The sequence below is a fragment of the Rhinatrema bivittatum genome, chromosome 8, assembly GCF_901001135.1.
Source record: "Rhinatrema bivittatum chromosome 8, aRhiBiv1.1, whole genome shotgun sequence".
NCBI classification, from domain to species: domain Eukaryota; kingdom Metazoa; phylum Chordata; class Amphibia; order Gymnophiona; family Rhinatrematidae; genus Rhinatrema; species Rhinatrema bivittatum.
Genome location: NC_042622.1, coordinates 145,050,314 through 145,075,197, shown reverse-complemented (window position 1 = coordinate 145,075,197; position 24,884 = coordinate 145,050,314). Strand labels below are relative to the sequence as shown.

General features: G+C 41.5%; 1 protein-coding gene and 1 long non-coding RNA gene across 7 annotated transcripts in view; one reads left to right on the top strand and one right to left on the bottom strand.

Annotated features, from left to right (window-relative positions):
• Positions 1 to 24,884, top strand: part of FRMD8 (FERM domain containing 8) — a 112,140-nt gene that overhangs the window by 8,884 nt on the left and 78,372 nt on the right. For 5 of the 6 annotated variants that reach the window (XM_029611246.1, XM_029611243.1, XM_029611242.1 and 2 more), the window contains 2 exons: positions 7,898 to 8,022; positions 8,230 to 8,400. In XM_029611246.1, coding sequence (XP_029467106.1) covers positions 7,941 to 8,022; positions 8,230 to 8,400 — 253 coding nt within the window. In that variant the 5' untranslated portion in view covers positions 7,898 to 7,940. Of the gene's footprint in view, positions 1 to 7,897; positions 8,023 to 8,200; positions 8,401 to 24,884 lie in introns of those variants that run through there. The other variant, XM_029611247.1, reaches the window with a different exon arrangement.
• LOC115096524 overlaps positions 23,520 to 24,884 on the bottom strand; it is a 49,352-nt gene continuing 47,987 nt past the window's right edge. Inside the window, exon 3 of the long non-coding RNA XR_003858094.1 lies at positions 23,520 to 24,139. This is a non-coding gene — a long non-coding RNA (uncharacterized LOC115096524). The remainder of the gene's footprint in view (positions 24,140 to 24,884) is intronic.

The following is a 24,884-nucleotide window of genomic DNA, read 5'->3' as shown; positions in this document are numbered from 1 at the left end:
ATTTTCTCTTAGCTAACATGAGGAAAATTCAGTACAAACTCCTTCATAGAACATATATCTCCCGGGTCCTTGTTAAAAGGAAACTGTGGGACTCTGATCTCTACCTGAAGTGCAAGGCCTCTCCAGGGACCCTTTGTCACACATTTACGAAGTATACAAAGTTGCAACCCTTTTGGAGTAAAGTACAATCTTTTTTAGAGAGGGTTGTTGGCTGTCAAGTCCCCTGGTTGGGGATCGTTGTGTATCTGGGTCTCTGGGGAGGAGGGTCTGTTATGCCTTCTGGCGCTAAGAAATTTCTTGCGGTAGCTCTCCTCTTGGCAAAAAAGTATATTTTGCTTAAATGGAGGTTCAGTGGAAAAATCTGATGCAGTATCAGGTACAGTTTGAAATGCTTCGCTGAGGTCTTTCTGCAAGGAGGGCTGGTTATATGCTTTGGCATAAGGTCAGATTTGCTTCATAAGTTGTATGGGCCGTACTTTGCGCCATTACAGATTTTCCGGTGCTCAGGGGGTTGCCGTAAGGGGACACTTTGCGTGTTGGCCATTGCTTGGGGAGGTATTGGGTGGTGTGTTTGGGTATGGATGTGTGTGTGATTGTGATGGGGTCTTCTCCTCTATCTTTCTCTTTTTTGCTTTGCTGGAAAAACTTGATGAGTCATTGGGCTACCTAATATTGGCTCTCTTATGATAAGGCTAAGCCGTTGTTCTGTTCAGTGTTTTTGGTTTACTTGATTGTTGTGACCAAGTGCCTTTATATTTTTCTCTGACTTAATAAAGAGAGCTGCCAGTGAGTTTAAAGCCTCATGTGGCCAGATCACGATAGGCATGACCGCTGCTATTTATGTCTGGGACTAGATAATGACCAATCAACTTGCCAACCTTCCGGCCACATGTCTCTGTGGGCACAAAAAGCAAGAGCAGCGTAGATTGAATCCCTTCGACTCCAGTCCCGGCACAGCTTCCCTGCGACCTCTGGTAGTGGCAAAAGCAAGTCCTCAAGTGCCAGGGACTAAACGTTGTAAGAGTACTTCTTAGCTGTACCATGAGTTGAACAATTGCTCCAATAGGCAGTCCAGGAGATCCTGATACCTGATGTACAGAAGGGGGTTCTAATCGCAATTCTTCCTTATACACGGGAAGACTCTGCCCCATACTGGATCTCCATGCCCACAATCTTTTCATTCGCAGAAAGAATTTTTGGATGCTCTGTCTGGGGAACATCTTTCCCTTCCTAAAACACGACTGGATGTGTTCCCTAGACCTGAAGGATGCATATGTCCATATTCCCATCCACCCATCTTCCTGGTGCTTCCTATGCTTCTGAGAAGCTGACCGTACATATCAATACAAAATACTTCTTTTTGGTCTTTATTAGACTCTGTGAGTATTCATGAAATGCCTGACCATGGTTGCCGTGCATCTCAGATGTCAGGGAATCAGTCTTCCCTTACCTGGACTGGTTGATAGTAGCTCCATCACTGGATGCCTTATGCAACCAAAACAAAAGGTTTGGATAAGTTCTTGGAGGAGAGGTTTATTAACTATTAATCAAGTTGACTTAGAGAATAGCCACTGCTATTATTGGCATCAGTAGCATGGGATCTTCTTAGTGTTTGGGTACTTGCCAGGTGCTTGTAGCCTGGATTGGCCACTGTTGCTGGGCTTGATGGATCCTTGGTCTGACCCAGTGTGGCAAATTATGTTCTTAACCATACACATACCATGATTGGGCTCCTTCAGTCACTGGATTTTCTGGTCCGTTTCAAGAAGTCTATCCTTGTCCCTACTCAGAGACTGCTATTCATTAGGGCATTCATAGACACGACACTTCTGCCCCAGGCAGGATTGCCACCCTCTGGAAGATGGCCACTTTGCCATTTCACGCCACTCCAACAACAGCCCACATTGTCCTGAAATTATTGGGCCACCTCGCTCTAGCTATTCATGTAATTCCCCACTCGTCTCCACATGCAGTGACTCCAATGGAGATTGCGGATGCAATGAAACCAACATTGCCAATCTCTCCACACCAAGGTTGTGATAACCCTGGAAATGGCTTATAGGAATATAAATTATTTGCAGATTATATCCTTTTGTAGCAAATCCTCAGGAATCCTTAGCTCTTATTTTGCAAACTTTCAAAGATTTTGGTTTGCAGGATTAAGTATTAATTTTACAAAATTGGAGGCACTACAGTTAGCTACTTTGCAAGAAAACTGGCAAGGGGAATTCCCTTTATGATGGATCTCTAATTATTTGACCTATCTGGGGTTGAAATTTTATCTTGTTGGACTGATATCTAGAGGCTTAACATCACTTCTTTGCTAGATTAGCTTGAACAGCAGCTTTTGACATGGATGGATTTACCCCATCCTTAGGTACTAGAAGTGCTTTATTTAAAATGCTTCTTCCTAAGCTTCTATATACAAAGACATTCAAAGGTCTGCTTAAGACTTTCCTATTTAGGTCAGCATTCCCCTAAAGGATAAACTATTGAGCTAAAGAGCTGTGCGACCTATATATGCTAATAACTGTGATACGTAAGAAGGAATCAAATGGTTTATTTTATGTATGTGTTTAGATTATGTATGTTATACGGTGAGCCACTTCAAGCTTTGGCATTAGTGGCATATAAATATAGGTTACAGATGTTATACTGGCTACTACCTAAGGATGTGCTTCTTTTGAAATTTTATGCTTTCTGGGTTTTGTGGAAGGGGAAAACAAGAATTAGTTATCAGTCCCTAATGAATGATAAATCCCTGGGAGGGTTAAGACTACCTGATTTTTCGCTTCTATAATGCAGCTTGTCAATTTCGATTTGGTTATGAATGGATAAGTGAGAAATATCAGGTTTATACTCATGGATTAGTAGCTTTGGTGACACATCCTTTGTCACCATGGGATGTTCTTCATTCACAAGAAACTAGTATAACTCAGCCTCTCAGGTCTTTCCTATTATTGAGAGTGGACAGAAAAGCCTGGGGGGAGGGGTGGTCTTGGAGAATCTCACTGTATTTACGTTTTGATGAGCAATGGGGATTGCTTACTTGGGCTGCAAAGTGGGATGTTTCAGGATAGGAGCATATGAGATCTCAAATTTGTGTGTGTGCCAATATCTTTTTTTAATCTTTATTTATACATATTTTGACATGCAATAAGAAATTCCAGTTATATACAATTGACAAGAAAATATCTCTTCATAGAGATGGAGTATTGAAAAAGAGAAGAACAAAAAAAAGAAACCAACACAAAGTACATCTGTTCCCAAACAGGTCATTCAAAGGGATGTGGAAGAGGATAGTCCATAGAATTGGTGATATACTCCCCAAATTCTATCACACTTAAACCTTTGTTCTTCATATCGTATCTGACTTTTTCAGTATGTCACATCTTATTTGTGCTCTCCAATGATCCATTTGGGGGACAAACTTTCCAGAAAGTTGCACTGGTAAATTGAGCTGCAAGCAACATCTGACCCACTAGTTTATGAAACTTTATAGGTATCCGGGAACCTGTCCATCTCCCCCAAGAGACCCAGCACAGGCATATGTATAAGGTTCATGTATAACCTGTGACTAGAATAGAGCACCTCTGGACAATACCACCACATGTGCATATATATATGTATCTTTCTGATCATATCCCCGCCAGAATAAAGGACTTGTGCCTGGAAGAAATTTAAAGTAGTGTAGAAGAGTAAGATATATTTATTTAGCAGTTTAACAATGAGTTTAGTCCTCCTGGTACATACAGTAAGACAATACCCTTAAGTCCAGATAACTTTCCACACTTTAGCATCCAAATCCAGACACAAGTTGTCCTTCCATGGCACAATCAAATATGCTAGAGTATCCCTGCCAAACTCTCCTACATGAAGTCACCAATAAATAATTGCTATTCCCTTGGCAGATGCATCGGGGTCACTTAAAAAGGCCTCCATGGCATTTAAGGGCCCTGTTAAGTTAAAATGCCTCTGCAGTGCCTGTGTCAATTAAAAGTATTGAGCCTGTGAGCTGGGGTTCAAGTCATATTCCTGTACTAGGTCATTAAAGGTTCAATAGCTTTTATCATCCCAAAAGCTGGGCAACAAAGGCTAAGCCCTTATTCCGCCATTCCTGTAACACTGAGAAAAAAGTGCATCCAGAAATGACTGGGTTTTCAAGTAATGGTGCAATGGACGATAGTTTTTCTCCTTCCTCAAAAACTGATTAACTTTTTCCTCAACTTGAATGATATGGGCCAAAAATAGGACTCCTACATATCCTACAACTTTGAGGGGAATTTCAGAGAATAAAGGGAAGAGCTGTCAAATTGACCATAATAGGCCTACTCTGCTCCACAGCTAGCTAGGAAGTGTCTGCCCCATTCATCCAGTCATGTAAAACATACCAGCCTAGCTGCCCAGTAATACAGTCACAAGTTGGGAAGCGCCATTCCCCCCTGCTGTTTGGGCAACTAGAGCTGCCTAATGCTTACTCGGGCCCTATGTCGCTGCCAGATAAATCTGCTCATGGAGCTGTGAAAATATGTGGTTAGAGATGGGGCACAACAGATGTTGAAACATATAGCAGCTTTGGCAGGATATTCATCTTTAATAAGCCAAGTCTACCCACCCATGAAACAGATTCTCCCAAGCAACCATATCCTGTTTTATCTTACTAATCAGTGGTGCATTGTTCTTGGAAAATAAGTCCTTGAAATTCCTTGTGATGGTGATACCTAAGTGAGGTAAAATCCAAGGGTCAAGGGTGGGGGTAGCCCCATCTGGATGGATAGAAAAAAAAATGTCACTAAGAACTGGACAGGCTAGGATAATTTTTTTTCTTTTGAATAAGGCAAGGAATTGCTGCAAGAAAGCCTCTAGGGCCAAAGTTTATTAACTAACATGGAGCAATTAGTGCAGACCCTCTCTGAAATGTATCAGCAACTCCAGAGATTTGTTCAAGTCCTACATGAACAGTTTAACCAGCTAGCCCAAGCAGTGCAAGCTACCAAAGCCAGATAACTCTATTGCCTCCAGTGTGGTTTAAAATGAAGTCAAGAGAAGACCCAGATGTTTTCTTAAAGAAATTTGAGAGAACTTCCTGCATGGCTGACTGGTCCAAAGTCACCTTGATCGCCCACTTGGTGAATCTGCTTACCAGCAGAAGCCAAGCAGCTTTTTAGGCTGCCAACCCAAATGGAAGCATTAGCTATTTGGAAGTTAAAACCACCAACCTGTAAAGGGCAAGGTACACTACAGAAATTTATCGGCAACACTTCCTGTATGGCACTCTCCAGCCCAAAGAGAGTCTACAGAGCCTCTTTCATCATCTAAAGGATGCTGTAAGGAAGTCTCTACAGCTAGAGGCATAAAGAAGCCAACGAGGTGGTCCTGCAGCAGTTTCTAGATGGGCTGAACCAATCCATGCGAATTGTGTCAACACCCAGGGCTTACCCTGAAAAGAGCATTGGAAGTGGAAGACACCTTCTATCAGGCTCAGTTGGTATCAGAACAAATATGAAAGTTAGAAAGGCAACCCACACCAGGTCCCCAGTATGGCAGTGAGATTGCAAGATCCCAAAAATCCTCTGAGCAAGACAACGCTGGTTTCATTCTATGCTCACAGACTCCAGGCCTGCCAGCTTGTTTTAACTGTAGAAAGAGGGGTCTTGGACCAAGGACTGTTGCTTCGAAGAGAGCAAGCCTATGGACATCAGCCTGGTGACACAGCCAGCATTAGAGGTTAAAGTTCACATTGACAAGGGAATATCTCCAAAGCAGGGATGACGGCTGGGTCAAAGGAGAAAAGAAATTCCTGAGGTATCCGCATGACCAAGTAGCAAGGGTACAGATATTTTCTCCTTCTGTTCACTTTGTGCAGAGAATGGGCATAAGAAGGAGTTTTTCCCTTTATAGGAAAGAGAGGAGTGATTTTGTAGGAAATGGTCCTGTAGGCATGCTTCCATTGTGAAGTGAAAGACCATACTGGCAAAGATTGTCCCTGGTTTGAAGATGAAGAATGGACTGCAAATGGGCGTGCACATTTGCAAAACTTGAAAGCTGTAATTTTGTGGGGATTCCTCACTTGGTACTTACGGACTTTGTGATCCCAGTTTAGCTGAATGAAATCTCTACTCAAGATCTGTTACATTCAGAGTGCAGAAAGACTCTTATTACTAAGGAACTAGCACAGGGAAGGTATATCAATTCCAAGAAGAAAGTGACGCTTGCATACATGGTGGCCAGCAACAATATCCAGCCAGTCAGATCTTGCTAACTACTTCAGGGCAAGTCTATATAGAAGTGGGACTGATTTCTGAGTTACATACACTAGACTACAGGAGAGCCCTCTTATTCTATTTAGATAGAACATGAGCATTCAGAACATCAACTGTTCATATCCTATGATGCAGCTTAAAAAAGGCATAGCTGTCAAAAGGCAAACATTATCAAAATGGCTCACTCAGTGTATTTTTCACTGTTACATAACCTTAGGTATGAGCATACCACAACCAACAAAAGCACATCAAGTACGAGCTATGGCTGCGGATGATGCCACATATCAACTCCGCATAGAGTTGTACCATGGTCAACAATACATATTTTTTTAAAACATTACTGTCTGGATAAAGACTCAGAAAAAGATATTATATTGTCAAGCATTTTTTTTTTTTTTAAATAATCCAACCAATGTCTCAACATACGGGTTGCAAAATAAAAATTGAAGATGAAACTTTTTCAAAACAACCTTCAGTTGTAAAGTCCCATTTTGTGTGGCTGTTTGTGCTTATCCATGGAGAAAGTGAAGTTGCTTATCTGTAACATGTTTTCTCTGTGAATCGCAAAACAAAGAGCCACCCAATCCCTTCCTACCCCTGAGAAGTTGGATTAGTTTGGAAAAAGACCTAGGAAGGGACCTCACGTGGGGAATTAGCAAGGGAAACTCCATGCATGCTCAAAGTAGGATTAAACTTTCTGAGCTGTGAGAAAAACGATCAATCCGTACCTTTGGATGACATCACTGATCTTGTGTGGCTGTTCTCTTTTGCTGTCCATAAAGAGCACCTGCTACAGGTAAGTAACTTCATTATCAGGCCAATACTGTAAAGTGCGCTTAGCTGAGTGCACGGTTTAACCTGCTGTTGGACGTACGTTTTCGACATGTGTCCACTACCCCTTATACTGTAACAGGTTTAGCAGATCAAAAACGTGCCTCCATCCCCAGCTGAAACTAATAGTGCTCATCACATGCAAATGCATGTTGATGAGCCTATTAGTCATTCACCCGGGATACCAAAAAAACAAAAACGTGCGGCCGATCTGCACATTTTACGCTCAGAAATTAACGCCTGCTCAAGGGCAGGCATTAATTTCTGAGTAGCTGGGAAAAAGTGTACAGAAAAGCAGAAAATACTGCTTTTCTGTACATCCTCCAACTTAATATTGTAGCGATATTAAGTTGGAGGAACCAAAAGGTAAAAAATAAAATAAAGTGCTGGTAGGTCAGGTTAGGAAAACGGGCACTCAATTTTACAAACATCCATTTTCCTAACCCGTGGCTGTCAGCGGGTTCGGCAAAAGGACACTCGTAAAATTGAGCGTCTGTTTTCTGAACCTGGTGACAACTTCCTCTCCTGGTTTTCCGCTGCTAAGGAGGCACTAGGGATGCGCTTTTGTCCCTAGCGCCTCCTTTTTAACATGACCCCTCATTTAAATACAGGATCGCGTGCCCAGGAGGGGGTGGCTGGGCGTGCGTTGGGAAAGCGGGCACTCGACACTTGAGTGCTCATTTTTCCTCTCACTTTACAGAATTGACCTGTATATTTGGCTGACACTGCTGATATCATGAATGATAGAACCTAAGAATTCCATGCTTCTGGAAATCTGACAGTCTAAAATCAATTGTTTTCAGGAGGACACTGGCTTGGGTTTAAGCCAATCTTCGTCCTCTTCAGATGGAAGGAAGTGATACAGGGAGTCAAGCTGGACCGACAGAGTGTTCCCAGAGGAGCAGTGTATCTTCCATAGGAGCAAAAGGTAGGTAAACTTTGTACCTGGCCTCTGTTCAGAACATGCATGAAATGAGAATGCTCCTCTTCCCCTATACACAAAAACAACCCCAATTTTAAAGTTTCCTTTGTTTGGTTTGTAAATTTCAACATCATTGATTCTGTTTGCCAATACTCCTCTTTTAGCTCACTGTTCACTCCTATAGGCCTTTCTACTTTTTCATGTCTGTTTTAGCGTCTCTGGATGTGTTGGTGTATTTAATAAATGACACTGCAGTGCAGCTGATGGTGGAGAGCATCACATCCATCACTACACAGGAACTACACCGTATTGTCCGTGATGTGCTACAACTTCCAGAAGTCTCACAGGAGGTCTTTTCTCTTTGGCTTATCTCCCCACTGCTCGGTAAGAGATGCTAGTAGTTCTTCCTTCATGTTGTGTGTGCATGATAAGAGTTCCTCCTTTTCCTAGAACCAGCGTGTTTAGTTTATTTGGTTGTTGCTTCTGTTAATTAAAACCTAAAAACTATCGATAAATGGCTCTGACAAATGGGAAGCAGTAACTTTTTTTTTTTTTATCTCATAATTCTAGAAGTGCTTCTTTGTTACTCTGAGAGTTTGCCAGATTTTGATGTAGTGTTCTGTGACTAATAGTTATCTCGGCATTTGGCCAGTCCTTCCAGAACCATCTGCTTCTGTTTCTTCATTCCACCCACCTCCTTACTATCTTTTTTCCCTGTTTGCCTTCCCATCAAAACCTTTATAGTTCTTATCTAAAATCAGTATGCATAAAAACAACTGACGCATTCTAGAGTGCACATTTTGTAACTTTTATTAAAGTTGTTTGCTGTAGACAAAACCAACAAACAGCCACACAAAATGGGTGATGTCGTCATTTTCTCTCAAAGCCCAAACGTTTCCATTTTGACAATTGAACATGCATGGTTCTTCCACAGTAGCATCCCCACATATGAATCTCCTTATTCTATTTTCATCTGCTCGGTGAACAGTCGGGAATTTACTTTGTCTCAGTATCACTGCAAATCTTCAAACTTTTTATTCAAATAATATTTTTTGAACAGACTTTTTCCTTTTTTAATAGTGTGAACATAAAATATCCATGCTGGATTTACACCCTCTTTGCCTAAAATGCCTTGGACCGGATCATGATTCCACTACCTATGGTCCCTGTAAACAAATGTCCCCAAGGGCACTGATTTACTGCAAACTCCAGCTTAAATATGAGCACCCAATCTCATTAAAGCAAGATAAATCAAAAACCAATTTAAGGTTGTCTTCCTCCTTTTTTTTTTTTTTTTTTAATTTTCCTAAAGTTTCCTTAATGGCGTGCCTCGAGATTCTTAAAAGAATTCTATTTAGAGGTTTTGCAGATCCCTACTGATTCAGTTCCTCCTATAAAAGACATCAAACTATTCAGAAAAAGCCTAAAAACATGGCTATTTAAACAAGCATACTGCAAAGAGAATGGAGAACAGAATCCAGGGAATTGTAGAGAGCAATAAGTTTGTACACTAACGAAACACAACTAAGCAACACGACTTGCTACTTTTAAGCAGTAGCAGATTACATGTAGATTATATATATATATATATATATATATATAATTTAAAAACTGTTCTAATAAGTGTGATAGATATGCTTAGATTTATCACCCTATAGTTATTATGAAACTCTGTACCGTAACTTACAGGCACCTGTCTAGTTGGTATAATAAACACATTTAGCAACAACATTAATTTATGTGCCTCATTGTTAACCATTGTGACGGCTCCCAGCTTATCGATGGTATATAAAAGAATTTAAATAAAAATATAACCAAGGGTTTGTTTGGTTTTTTTTGTTTGTTTGTAATCTGTTTTTATTGTCAAACCACAAAAACAATACAGTAAACAGAACAAATTCAAATGACAGGCCCCAACCAGTGTACAGCAACAATATCAAAAGCATGATAGCTTAGCAATGCCTAAGTGATATTACTCAAGAGGATTCAGTTGTCTAATAGTTATAGAGCAGAGTAATAGCACAATGTCACATAACAGAACTTAGCAATCATAGCAATCTTAGCAAACTGAGCCACCCCGCCCACCCCTACTGGAGACCTGGTCCAAATACACATATTCAATGTACTTTGTACATATATTAGGGAGCAATGTCAATTAGGTGATGGATAACTGATATAGGTACTAAAGCAAAGCGTCTGTATAGAGAAAAAGGGATATAATCGAAGCTTCAGGAGCAAGACCACAGAGAAACAGGCATACATATGATAAACGTAACTATAGCTGTAAAAGCTGTGACCATTATGTGGGATTTTGCTCTTCTAACCATTTCTGAAAAGGTGCCCATATGGCCCGGAAGGATGGTAGACTATTCCAGTGTGTAGCAGTGAGTCTACCTAATTGGTAATAGGAAAATAGCCTGTGTTGTACTTCGGCTAAATTTGGTACGTTCACTTGCTCCCAGTTCAAGCTATCTCTCTGTCCTTGCCGCAATAAATATTTGCAAAACCAGCTTCTGTGTGTGTGTGTGTTATATTCTGTCATAGGGAGGCCCAGTAACACATGCCAAGGCTTTGCGTCACAAGATAATTGAAGCACCTGCGTAACCCACTGAAACACCATGTGCCAAAAGCCTCGAACACGGGGGCAAGTCCACCAAATATAAGTGCCTTGCCAGCAATGGTCTCATACAGTTGGAAAGAATCTGTGAAGCGTGACCGGTGTATAGTGCCATTGGTAGAGCATTTTATAGCAGTTTTCTTGAAGCCCAGCTGATATGGAACATTTATTAGCCATAGTGTAGATAAGATCCCAGTCGTTGTCAGCCAGTTGTGCCTGGAAGTCCAGCTCCCAGAGTGCCCAGTATTTATGCACACCAACCGGTTTACCATTGAACATTGCATATATTTTGGAGATTATACCCTTAATATTCGATGCATGTTGGCACAGGGTCTCAAAGTGTTAGTGGGTCTCACGATGTGCAACCTCAGCCCCTTATGTAAAAAGGAATAAACCTGAGCATAGAGAAAAAAATCTATAGCTCCTCCTGGGTGTAGAGCACATAGTTGCTCTCTGGTTAACATCGTGCCCTGTTGAATGACATGTTCCAGACACTGAACCCCAGCTGCCAACCAGCGTTAAGTAGCCAAGGAGTGATCCGAAAGAGGCAGCACAGAGTTGGTGAACATATAGGACATCAAGGAATAACATTCTGTGCCTACCAGCACAGATTTCCATTGTGGTACGTAGGGCATAAGGATAGTAATTAAAATTGCTCCAAGATGTTCGGGGTTGCCATTGCATGGCAGATATAGGGAATGCACCCAATAGCCCCTGTTCGAATCTGACCCATTGAGGAACATCCCGGTTGCCATGAAAAGCCACTAAGGCGCGAAGCTGAGCAGCATAATAATACCAGGATAGAGTGGGCAATTGCAGGCCACCCCTGCTCTTGGGTTGATATAGAGTAGTCCTAGACACTCAAGGGTGGTCTCTTTCTCCAAATGAAACTACAAATGATTTGCTGCCATTTTTTTAAGGAATGCAGTGGGAATGCTAATAGGGATGGTAAAAAAAAAAATATATAAAAAAACAAGGAAGGATAGTCATCTTGTCTATGGCCAATCTTCCCAACCAAGAGTATATATGACGCCCCCACCGTCTTAGGTTATCTTGTAAGCTGGCCACAAGTGGTTTATAATTTAAATCAAACAGTTTGTTAATATGGGTCCCGATCTTGATACCTAAATATTTAAGTGAGGAGGAGGCCCACAAAAATGGAAAACTGTCTGAGGCCCTGTACTTCAGTGGGAGATAGTTAAGTTAAGAAGTTCCGACTTGTCATAGTTGACTCTCATGCCTGATACTGCCGAAAAACCACGCAGTTCCTCCATGATACCTTGTAATGATAGCTGAGGTTTCGTGAGAGTCAGCATGACATCGTCGGCAAAGAGGGAAATTTTTGAATGAGTGGAACCCCCCCCCCCCCCCCCCAATGTCGCCTTTAATATTCACAGCCCCTCGGACCCTAATAGCAAAGGGTTCTAAAAATAGTGCAAACAAAAGTGATAATGAGCAACCCTGCCTCATTGCCCTCTGAATTGAGAAAGGGGACCCATATCCACAGTTAGCCTTTACCCTGGCCAACGGGCATTCATACAATATCCGTAGCCAGGTCGTGAGAGTCCCCAAAACCCATGGCCTCCAACGTCTTAGAGATACTCCCAATGAACGAGATCGAATGCTTTTTCAGCATCCAGGGTAAGGAGCACCGCTGGTATTTGTTTCTGGTGTACTATATCAATAATGTCAATAATCCTCTGGACATTGTCTGCAGCTAATCTGCCTGGTACAAATCCCACCTGGTCATTTATGTATCAACCCAGGAAGAACCTTATTAAGCCTGGCTGCTAACACTCTGGCTAAAATTTTTAGATTGATATTGATCAATGAAATTGGGTGATAGGAACTACATTTAGAGGGATCTCTACCGGGCTTTGCTAATACAGTAATACCCACTGTGTTAGATTCTTTGGTAAAAGAGGTGCCCTCTAGCAAGGAATAGAAGGCCATGGTTAAAGGTTCCACTAAAAAAGTGGCGAATTTCCTATAATAGGTGATAGTGAACCCATCGAGCCCGGGTGCTTTTCCGGCTTTGAGTTGTTTAATGGCAGCCGTCACTTCAGCGGTTTCTATAGGCTTGTCCAGGCATGCCTTCTGTATCTCAGTAAGTGCTGGCAGCGTCACAGACATCAGATACTGTTCAATTTCCTCCTTGTTAATAGAGGGGTCCTTAGTATATAGAGAAGAATAAAATTCAGTAAAAGAGTTACGGATGCCCTCAGATGACGTGATTGTCTGGCCCTGAGAATTCTGGATTTTAGACACCACTGTTTGGGCCTGAACTGCCTTAAATTGTCTGGCCAGATATTTTCCCGCCTTATTTTCCCCCTCAAAAAAAAAACTGCTGCTTCAATAACATAAGTTGGTGACTAATGGCAGAGTCCTCTAAAGACTTTAGTTGATCCTTAGCTCTCAATATTTATTGATAGGTCACTCCCAATTGGGTGCGGCTATGGGACTGAGTCAGAGCAGCTAATTCCAGCATCCATGCTTGACGCTGACCCTCCCTCTCTTTGTTACAGTGTGCAGCGCGTGCTATACAAGCACCCCGTGTAACCGTTTTTGGAGCACTCCCAAATTGATTAGAGGAGACAAACCGTCAGTCTGATTGTCCCTAAAGTAGTCCTGTAATAACGTCTCTACCTGGCCAGAAAAAGTAGCATCTTTAAGCAGGCTATCGTTAAGGCGCCATGGTCGGAACCCCTTATCTGTATCCTTAAAACAGCAGGTCAGCCAAATTGGAGCATGATCTGACCACGTTATGTTGTCAATATCTGTTTTTGAGGCTAAGTCTTGGATTGATTTAGAGAGGAAAAAATAATCTATCCTGATGTAAGTGCCATGGGGATTAGAGAAAAAGGTGAAGGAACGAGAGGACAGGTACCTATCCCTCCATATATCAAACTCCAGTCTTCTAGAAATGTGTTCCACCTCCTACGAGTTTGAGAATCAGAAATTTTCCCAGAACTAGAATCCAGTGATGGGTTCTGCACAAAATTAAAATCTCCCCCCATTATAAGGTCCCCCTCAAGATGTTGCTGTAAAAGGTCATGAAGGATGGATACAAAGTGTGACTTGTGTAAATTGGGAAAGTATACATTAAGCAACGTAAATATGTTTACCAACTCTTACTTTAACCAAAACATACCGACCCTGTGTGTCATAAACATGGGATAATTCTTCATGAACAAAGGTGGATGCAAACAAAATACCCACTCCCGCGTATTTAGTGGATTTCGTACTGGCTGCCCAGTGCGTGAATGGGTATTGAGAGAAATGCAGGAGCCGTTGATGATGCTTCCGCACATGCGTCTCCTGAACAAATACAATACCAGCCTGTTGCCGTTGTAGTTCCCTCTGAAAAAGGGATCGCTTCCATGGGGTGTTAAGCCCTTTAACATTGAGTGATAGTAATTTAGTCGCCATTTATCCCATTAGTGAACTGCCCCAACTTATCCCATTGCGTGCTAGCCTCCCCTTCCATAGCTTTATGTACCTATCCATCTGGGAAAAACCAGTACACCTACCCTCTTCTCCCATGCAAGAGGAAACTGCCACCCCCACATAAAAGTACAAATAACAATTCAAAAGACCAAGGGCTCCAGTGCAACCCCAGATAAGTCCATTAGTATCCCGATAGATCCTCATGGGATACTTCTCCTCTGGAGGTCTGTTACGACTCGTACGGTGTGTACCACCCCCAACTCTGAGATTTCCCCACCCCATAAAATAAGCCATTTGCTGGTAGTATCAAAAACCCATCTTAATAAACAAACTTGGTGTTATCCCCCAATTCTCAGGCATCCAAAATGAACTGAAATTCAGCTAATCAGGTAAGGTCCCAACCAGGTATAACTAGTAAAGTCAAACTTGTGAACACGCCACAGTGACATAATATAGTCCCGAGGTTACAAAGTGGAACCTGGATAGTGCAAATTGTCACCCATGGTCCTGTGCCACCGAGCGTCGAATATCAGGTTGGCGACTGAGCCTCTTTCTTCCTTTGTCCGCCCTCGGCCACCGGGGAGCGTTATCCATCTTTTGCTGTTTCTGCGACGTGCTGGTTTGCTGAAACGTGATTGGGAGTTGAGCTTTAGAGAAGGTCGCAGCCGCGTTGTCCAGTGAGGTGATTTTGTAGCAAACACCCTGGATCTGAAAAGAGCCCAAAGGGATATGTCCATCGAAACTTGATATTCCGCTCCCTCAGTTGTGCAGTGACTTCACGTAGCTCATACCTTTTCTTTAGGGTAATGGGTGAGTGATCTTGGTAAATGAAAATGTTATGGTGGTTCCAATTAATTTCCTTCATCTACCTGGAGATAGAGTACATCCGCTCCTTAGTAGGAAAATTGGAAAAACACAGCACAATGTCCCTAGGCCGCTGATCCAGCCTTGGGCCGAGCGCACAATGCGCTCTCTCAAATTTGATCTCAGCTGGGAGCGTGGTGGATGCCTGATCTCCCTCAAGGCTTTGAAGAAGTATAAATTTGCAAATTTGAGTCACTGTCTCCTCCACCTCAGCATACTCCGGGGTCTCCGGCACTCCCCGGAGGCGCAAATAGAAGCCGGCACAATAATTTTCCAGGTCTTCAACTTTAGTGTGCAGGTCCAGTATAGTGGAAGAGAGAGATGTTTGAGATATAATTGAGTTGATGGAGTCTCCATGCCCATCTATCTGGTTTTCGGCATCATCTAATACTCTGTTGCTTAAAGCAGCGAGGTCCTCCTTGAGGTCAGCAACTGACGCCATGATTTCCTCCCAATGTTGTTTGAGATCAGCCCGAATTTCAAGAAACCACTTTCGGGCTTCATCGCGGGTGAGAAGCGCCGCGCTATCAATGTTAGCAGCGGAGTTGAAATCTTCCAGCTGCTCTGGCATGCCCTCCAGGTGCTCGCGCCACTAAGCCCACGGCCTCGGTGCCATCTTGATTCGTCTCTGCCGGCAGCTTCTCGTAAGAGAACTGTCGCAGATCTGCCGTTTTACGCTTCGTGGACATGGTACAGGTGAGAGAGGGATTTCCACTCACGATTAGAAGCTATGTCACCAAGTTTGGCTCGTTTTCTAGCATTTCCGGGGGTCTTTTAGCGGGTGGATAGTCGGAGCTGGGCTCTCGCACGTCTGCACGCATCTGACGCGAACAGCGCCTCCCTGTTTGTTTTTTAGTCTCCTTAGCTTTAGTAGAGGAGATTCTGATGCTCTAACTTTAAAGGTGTGTCAGGGTTCAGACATCTGGTTTCTACATGATTCACAGCATGTGGTATCATCTAGGGTGACTTTACTGGTGATATTTGCTTTAGAACATAATAAAGTTTGGACACTTACAATGTTTTTTTCATAGTAAGACTAAAGGATTTATGGGATGTAAAAGTTCTATTCCTTGTTGTAGCTAGAGCTACATAATTGAGATGGAAAGTTTTGATGTTGAAATAGAAGGTAGTTGCCCTAGGGGATAACTTTGTATTAGTTTCCTTGTAAATGTTATGTGAAACTGGGGACCAATAACTGTTTTTTGATCCCCATCAGTTTGAAAGTTTCTTGCAAAATAGGATTCCTTCTTCCCTTTCCCTTCCCACAGTTGACTGAGCTTTGAATACAGACATAATTTGCCTCAAATTTTTCTTAATATTTTTCTTAATCTTTTGTCTCCCCCCATATTGAGGGGGAGACAAAACTATACAGACTGCAGTAACAACAGATACTTCTCACCAGGGATGAGAAGCGCTTATCAACCATATCTATACACAGTGAGAATAGTCACAAGAAGTCTGTGCTTCATATCAACCTTCTTGAACTGAGAACAATTTTCAATTCACTACAGCTATTCAAATTTTGGCAACAAAACAATACAAATGAACAACCAGGTAGTAGGGCTGGGCCTTTGGGAGGGGGGCGAGGTGGGTGGCTGCCCTGGCGTCAAGCACAAGGGGTTGTTATCAGCAGGGCTGCTTTAACCTATGGGCATAAGCACGCAAGGCTCTGCCCTGGTGACTCTAGTGGCCAGTGCCCTGAAACTCAGGCAGCTGAGAACAGCTCTTTGCTTTCTGCTCCCCCTTTCAGGCAGCAAACAAGGAACAAATTGTGGGGAGGTGAGCCTAGACCAGACAAAGCACAGTGCAAAGCAAAGAGCTGCTTGTTCCTAATCCAGCCTCTCCTCTTCACTTGTTCCCTATGCCACTCTTGTCTGCAGGATACAACAATGGTGGGTGGAAGGAATTTTGAAGCTAGAGAGGATAGAACAAAGAGAGAATTCAGTTTTGTCTGCATATTGCTATTTCTAATTTGTAATCCCTTATTCTGTATTTGGTGAGGGTTGTGTTCTCTGTGTGATGGAGGTGAAGTATTCTGTTAATGTGTAAGTTCTGTAGCAGTCCAGCTTGTTCTGTTTTCCCACTAGAAGGTGTATATAGGTGTTTAGGGCCAGGTGGAATCATTTTTAGCCTTCTTAAATCCCCCCCCCCCCCCCACACCTTTGTTTAGAAAGTTACGCCTGCCTCGAGTGCCATTCCCCGGCCCTGGGGCTGGTTCGGAGGCCTCGGCCACACCCCCGGGCTGGCCCCACCTCTGAATGCCGCGCCACCCCTGGGCTTTGCGTGCGCCGGCGGCCTATGCAACATAGGCGCGCAAATCCCCTGCGCGCGTAAATGCGGCTGGATTTTCGCGCACAGGGCTTTTAAAATCTGCCCCTTTGTATCTAACTTGTCAGTGCTTATCCTGTTTCCTGTTTCTTCATTCGGATCCCTTTTCTTGAAGGATGCTGTTCTAGCTGCTATAGCCTCTCTCACCTCACCTTTTAACCATGCTGGTGGTAGTTTAGCCTTCTTTCCGTCTTTTCTAATGCATGGAATACCTCTGGTCTGGGTTTCCAAGATGGTGTTTTTAAACACTGTCCATTCCTGCTGTAAACTCTTAATCTTTGCAGCTGCTGCTTTCATTTTTTTCTCTAAACCATTTTCCTCATTTTATCAGTCTCCTTTTTGAAAGTTAAGTGATGTCACAGTAAATTTCTTTAATGTTCTCCCTCCAGTTAAGATGAATTTGCCTAGTGGCCCCAACACTGTTACATCTTGCACCAAATCCTGTGTTTCACTTAGATCTAAAATAGTTTCCCCTCCTGTGGTTCTTGTACCAACTGCTCCATGAAGCAGTCATTTATTTCATCTAGGAACTTAACCTCTCTAGCATGTCCCGATGAGACATTCGCTCAGTCAATACTTGGGTAATTGAAATCACCCTTTATTACTGAGCTGCTGACTTTTAACTTTCCTAATTTCTGTTAGCATTTCATTCTCTGTCCATTCTGGCCAGGTGGACTGTAAAACACCCAGACTATTTTATTCCCTTTTCACTGGAATATCTATCCATAAAGTTTCAATATTGCATGGTTTCCTGTAGAACTTTTCTCCTGTTTGACTCAATGCTCTCCACCAATTTGATCCATCCTATCATTTCGATATAATTTGAACCCTGGCATCAGTATCCCATTAGTTATCCTCCTCCTACCAGGTCTCTGAGATGCCAATTATATCTATCTCTTCAACCAGTGCTATACACTCTAACTTTCCCATCTTATATTTTAGACTTCTAGCGTTCATTTATAGACATTTCAGAGTGTTTTTTGTTTGTGTTAACCTGCTTTTCAGTTGCCGGGGGTAACTTGGAATCATTCTCCTTTGTCTGCTTTTTACTTAGACACCGGGTCCACTCTAGCATTTATTGCAACATCTCAACTGGGATGTTCTTATTTCCCTGTCCGGTTAGTATCCTTCAAAAATACATCGTTCCAAATCATGCACTCTTGAGCAACTGTCTGCTTTCCCCTATCATCTACTTTTAAAAACTTTGCTATAATGCCCAGTTCCTAACAAAAAAAACTCTCTTCCCTGCACCATCATCTCATCCATGCATTGAGACTGTGGATCTCTGCCTACCTCTGGGGGTCCTGCATGAGGAATGGGGAACATTTCTGAGAATGCTACCTGGAAGTTCTGGATTTCAACTTTCTACCTAAAATTGGCTTCCAGAACTTCCCTCTTGCACTTTCCTGTCATTGGTACCCATAGGTACCAAGACAGCTGGCTCCTCTCTAGCGCTATCTAAAATCCTATCTATGTGACGTGTGAGGTCCACCACATTTGCACCAGGCAGGCAAGTTACAAGCAGTCCGCACGTCCAACCCTCCCAGCTATCTACAGTCCTAATAATTGAATCACCAACTACAACAGCCATCTTAGCCCTTCCTTCCTGGGCACGTGCCCCTGAAGACATATCCTTGGTGGAAGAGGACACTACATCATTTTGAGGGCAGATCCTAGCTATAGGATTATTTCCTGCCTCACCAAGATGTTGCGCTCCTTTCAGGGGAATTTCCTCCTGCAAGGCAGCACAGAGGCTCTACTATGTCCCTGAAGGTCTCCTATATACCTCTGTCTCCCTTAGCTCTTCCAATTCTGCCACTCTATCCTCCAGAGATTGTATTTGTTTTCTGGATACTAAGAATGCTTTGCACATAGTGCACACATACAGCCTCTTTCCAACTGGGAGATAATCATACATGTGACATTTCAGTGCAAAAGACTGGATAACTTCCCTCTCACTACTGGACTACTGTCTGCATATTTATTTTGCTGATTTGTTGTTGAATTTAAATTTCTAAGTGGGTAGGATTGTAAAGCTAATCTAAAGTACTTTTAGCCTATTGAGTTATTTTATATTTAACTGTCAATGACCCTCAAAACAACACACTTAACCTTCTTATAACTACCTAGTTACCCTTGACTCTTGGTTTGAATTAAATTCCTTCTGCATCAAATCTATAGTAAATTTATAGTAAGAGGTTTTGGGGTGCATAGCACCATTGGGCGGGCGTGTTCTGTTCCTCTTCTGCCTCAAGGAGTGTGGGGCCTCTGTATGCTGGGGCTGTGGAGTCTGAAGCTTGGGCATCTCAGGGTGACCTCTGGAGTTCGCTCCTGGAGGCTGCTGAGTAAAGTATGCAGATCAGCGTTCCTGGTTTTCGGTCTGCTAGTGTAACCACTAGGCTATTCCTCAGTGTTATCTTTTCATACAGGATTGTTGAAGTTGGGTTCTGAGAGTTCTTGCTATTTTGGTATGGCTGATTTGCTATGTAGATTGAGTGACTTTTTGTAGGATTTTGTGTTACTTCATAAAATGCCTGGTAATGGAGGGTCTTGTGTCACTGTTACTGAAGTGACAGCATAATTTGAATATTTTCCCTATGACTAGTGGTAAGGGGAAAAGATTCCACTTCAGCTAGCCAGCCATTTCAGAGATTCCCTTCACCCAATGTAGTATAAATTTCTTTTAATTGATAAATTTAGGTGTTTCTTGGGATTTTTTGTCTTGTCTCTAGATATCACAGATGATACTTGCATCAGACAGTATGATATAATTTCTGAAACAGAATTGTATTGTGTATGTGTATGCGTGTGTATGTGCATATATGTACACATGCGCGCGCACGTATTCTGGTAAAAGCAATGGTTATAAAGGCAATATATGCAGAAATATTTTGATTCGCATACATTTGGTTATATAGGGCCATGTATGACAATTGCCCAAAGAGAGAGAGAAACCAAACAGAGAAAATATTTACAAAGATATATATCTTCGGCGATTGATTTGCAAGTGACCAGTAAGTTTCAGTCCCCTTTCTGTCCCTTTCAATCAGGTATGGCAAATCTGAGGATTCCTGCTGAGAGAAGGGCATAGTAGACTCTCTCCTGAGTTTTGTGGACTCAGATCTGGGGATCAGATCAGCTCAGGGTCTTATCCATCTCTTCCAAAGCAGTGTTAGAATTCACCTCCCTTTTATACTTTTTCAGCAAAATCTTGCTAGCACATGCATTTTTCTTTGTTCTCTGCATCTCAGTAACTTATTGAGAGTCACGTATGTCCTTAAACAGCATGGTTCCTTATCTCTAAACTAGAATGTTCCTCTGACTTAGTGAAAGCAGCTTCTTGTTCTTAATAAAAACAGGTACTTGTGCTCAAGTTAAAATATTTCTTTCCTTATAGCATCAAGCTGTAATATTTTCTTTCAGCTTAACTAAGTAAAGCAGCTTCAAATACCAAACTGTAATATATTCCAAAGTAATGCAGTTTCTCATATTACTCTTAGCAGCAATTCATTTTTACATGATTTACCTGTCCCTCGGTGTTCATTGAAATGTTTTCACATTTACTGTCCCTAAAATCTAATACAACCAGAAACCCAGGAAGCAGAACAAGCAGGAGCACAGAAAGTAGAATCTGAAAGTGAAGTAATCTTGAAGATGCAGGCCTGGAGCCAGAGTACCAGGACGGAAAGGTTAGGACCAAGTTCTGGCAACTGGTGAAAATGCCTCAATATAAATACAAACCTCTATAGGAAACAAGATGGCTGCCAAAGGGAAGTGGAGAGCACAGAGCTAGGAGACTAGGCCAGATGGTCCAAGCAGCACACAGCACCACCTGCGGGTTGGAGAAGCACTCTGTAACAGATCCTTGCATGCATTGCCAGTATGATTGTATCAGTACAGTTGCCAATAACACAATATTTATTTATTTATTTAAAAACTTTTCTATACCGTCACTAAGTTAGGTACCATAACGGTTTACAATAAGGCACAAATATTAATATTGGAACAGATTATGAATTCTATCATTATACATGTGCCAAGACTTTACGGTAACAAAGTAGTTATAAAAACTCATAATTGGATGTGTTATGTTATGTCTGTTTATTTTGAGTGGAAATAAAAGAGAATCTGTCATCTTATTCTAGACATTTGAAATTAAAGATTAAAATAGAATATGTACCCGTGTTGATTTGGGTAGTGTGTTTAGGGTGTGCTGCCAATCGCTTTTCTTTTTCCCAATGTTCTACTCTCCTTTCTCTGTGTTGTATGCCTGTTTGAATAACCATGTTTTTAAATGTTTTCTGAAGGTTTTGATGTCTTTTTGTAAGTGGATCTCGACGGGCATGGAGTTCCATAGCATAGGACCTGCTAAGGAGAGCGCTCTTTCCCTTACTTGGGTTAGTTTGGCTGTTTTGATTGAGGGGATGGACAGTAAAGCTTTATTAGCTGATCTCAGGTTTCTCTTAGGGACGTGTACGTGGAGGGCTGTATTCAGCCAATCAGCATTTTCATTATGTATTAGCTTAAATATTGTACAAAGGGTTTTATACTGTATTCTTTGCTCAGTGGGTAGCCAGTGTAATTCCATCAGGGTTTCCAAGATGTGGTCTCTCTTACTTTTACCAATCAGAATTCTGGTGGCCGTGTTCTGCATTATTTGGAGTGGTCTAATTGTTGTGTATGGTAAAACCAAGTAGGAGGGCATTACAGTAATCTGTGCTTGCGAAAATAAGAGCTTGTAACACTGAACTGAAGTTACTTGTTGTCAGAGGTTTTAGTCTTCTGAGGGTCATGAGTTTGGCATATCCTTCCCTTACTTTTAATGATATGTGTTGTTTTAGGTTCAGTTCTGTCTCAATTATTACTCCGAGGTTTCTCACTTTCTCAGTTAGTTTAATTTTTTGGTTGTTTTTGAGTGTGATAGGGTTTTGGATGATTTCAATGTTTTTGCGTTCCAAGAGTAGGAATTCTGTTTTCTCTATGTTAATCACTAGTTCCATCTGGTTCAGTAATTGTTTGATGATATCCAGATACATATTAGCTATGTTCAGGGTCTTTTCGATTGTATAGAAACATAGAAACATAGAAATGACGGCAGAAGAAGACCAACCGGTCCATCCAGTCTGCCCAGCAAGCCTTACAATGGGTAAGATTATTTGGATATCATCAGCGTAAATGTAGTGTGAGATGTTTTAGACCAGCTAGAAGGTGACAAAGTGGTAGTAGGTATATGTTGAATAGGGTGGCTGATAAAGCTGATCCCTGTGGGACTCCAGTTGGAAGTTTTATTTTATTTGACAATACATCTTTTATCTGCACTTGGTAGTATCTGTTGTCTAGGTATGATTGGAACCATTTGATTGTTTTATTACTTAAGCCTATTTCTTCTAATCTATTTAGTAGGATGTTGTGATTTACAGTATCAAATGCTGCTGATAGGTCAAGCATCATTAGGATGTACTGCTTCCCGCTGTCAAAGCCTCTCATGATGTTATCTGTTAGGGCAAGCAGTAGCGTTTCAGTACTGTAGTTTTTGCGAAAGCCATGTTGTGATGGATATAGGATATTGTTATTCTCTAAATGTTCAGCGAGCTGTTTTTCTATTAATTTTGCGATTAGTGGTAAGTTTGATACTGGCCTATAATTGTTCAGCATGTTTGGATCAATTTTTTTTTCTTTAAAATTGGTTTTACAATTGCCCCTTTTAGTGAGTCTGACATGTTTGCTTCTGTCAAGGATAGATTGATAATCTTTGTTAGTGTCTGGGATACTGTGTTGACTATTTGTTTTTTATGTCTATGGTTGGTATAGTGTCAACGGCAAGTGGGGCAGGGTTAATTCTTTTTAGCATGGTTTCGACTTCTATATCTGTTGTCTCAATACAAGAGGACTGACTTACATCTCAATCTCCATTCTCTGGCATTCATAGCATGGACATTGAATGCAAAGTAATCAAGCAGCTACATCTACCACAAAGAGTAAATAAAAAATCTACTGGTATCCAGAAAACCTGCCACAAGAAGATCCTATAACTTTAAATGGAAAAGATTCGCTAGCTGGTGCACTAAGAAAGGAAAGCAATCTTTTTCAGCTCTTCAACTCTGAAAATACTCCAGTACTTCACCTTTATGGATTTTGGACTAAAAAAATTCCATCAGAGTACATTCAAGTGCAATAACAGCTTATCACATTACAGGTGAATGAAGAAAACCAATTTCTCAACAGCCATTAGTAGCTAGATTCATAAAGGGACTATATTTTTATTTAAAAAATGTATATGCTGCTTATCCAAGGGTCTAGGCTAGTTCACACTTGCACACATACATAAATTGCAAATATAAATACAAAACAAGTAATAATAAAAACATAAATTAAAACAGATAAATCATATCTCCAAAAAAATCAAGGGAACACAGAACACAGTACATACAATCGTAGGTTAAATGCTTCCTTGAACAATTGTGTCTTAAGCATTTTCCTAAATGTTCCGATATTAGTTTCCTTACGAATTGCAACTGGAAGAAGATTCCACCAGTTTGGGCCCGATACCATGAAAATCCTTTCCCTGGGTTCAACAAGCCTGATTGTATGATAGCTTGGAATGTCCAATAGGCACTGTCCATAGGGTCTTAGCGTTTGAGTTGGTTGATAAATTTTTAATAGTGAGTTAATGCTGGCAAGAACATCACCACTCATAGTCTTGTATATCAAAGAGAGAGCTTTGAGTTTGATTCTTTGCTCCACGGGAAGCCAGTGGATAGATATCAGGTTGGGAAAGAGATGATTAAATTTTGCAGTATTGGTTAAGATTCTGGCTGCAGAGTTTTGAATCACCTGGAGGGCCTTGAAGGGTGTATTTGGCCAAACCTAAGTAAAGAGAATTCCAATATTCGAGTTTAGAGATTACAACAGACTGGAGGACAGTCCTGACATCAGCCAGTTCCAGGTATGGTTTAAGCTTATTCATAATATATAGCTTCCAAAGACTCAAACTACTTTTTTTTTAATATGGGATTTTAATGAGTCAAAAATGATTCTGAGATTATGGGCTTCATCAACAAATGGGATAGTGTGAACCTGAAAGCGTACTGGGACAGACCAAAGGTCCATCAAGCCCAGTATCCTGTTTTCAACAGTGGCCAATCCAGGTCACAAGTACCTAGCAGGATCCCATGCTGTTTATTCCAGGGATAAGCAATGGATTTCTGCAACTCCACCTCTAAAATGGTTTATGGACTTTTTCTCCAAGAACTTGTCCAAATCTTTTTTTTAAATACAGTTACATTAACATCTTTCACCACATCCTCTGGCAACAAATTCCAGAGCTTAATTATGCACAGAGTAAAATTTTCTCTTACTAGTTTTAATAAGTTTAAGGTTGGAATCAAAATAAAAACAGATAAGATAGACAAAAGACACTTACAGATGTCATATTAGCCTGTAAAAATAACAATGCGTACATTCGGACAGCTACAGATAATACCTTATTAGCATTGCAGCCTAACTGGCTATGGACTTGGAAATTTCACGCACAGCCACATTTATGGCACAACAAAACTTAGCATCAATCTAGGATATCTATAAGGTTGCCACATAGTCGACTATACATAAT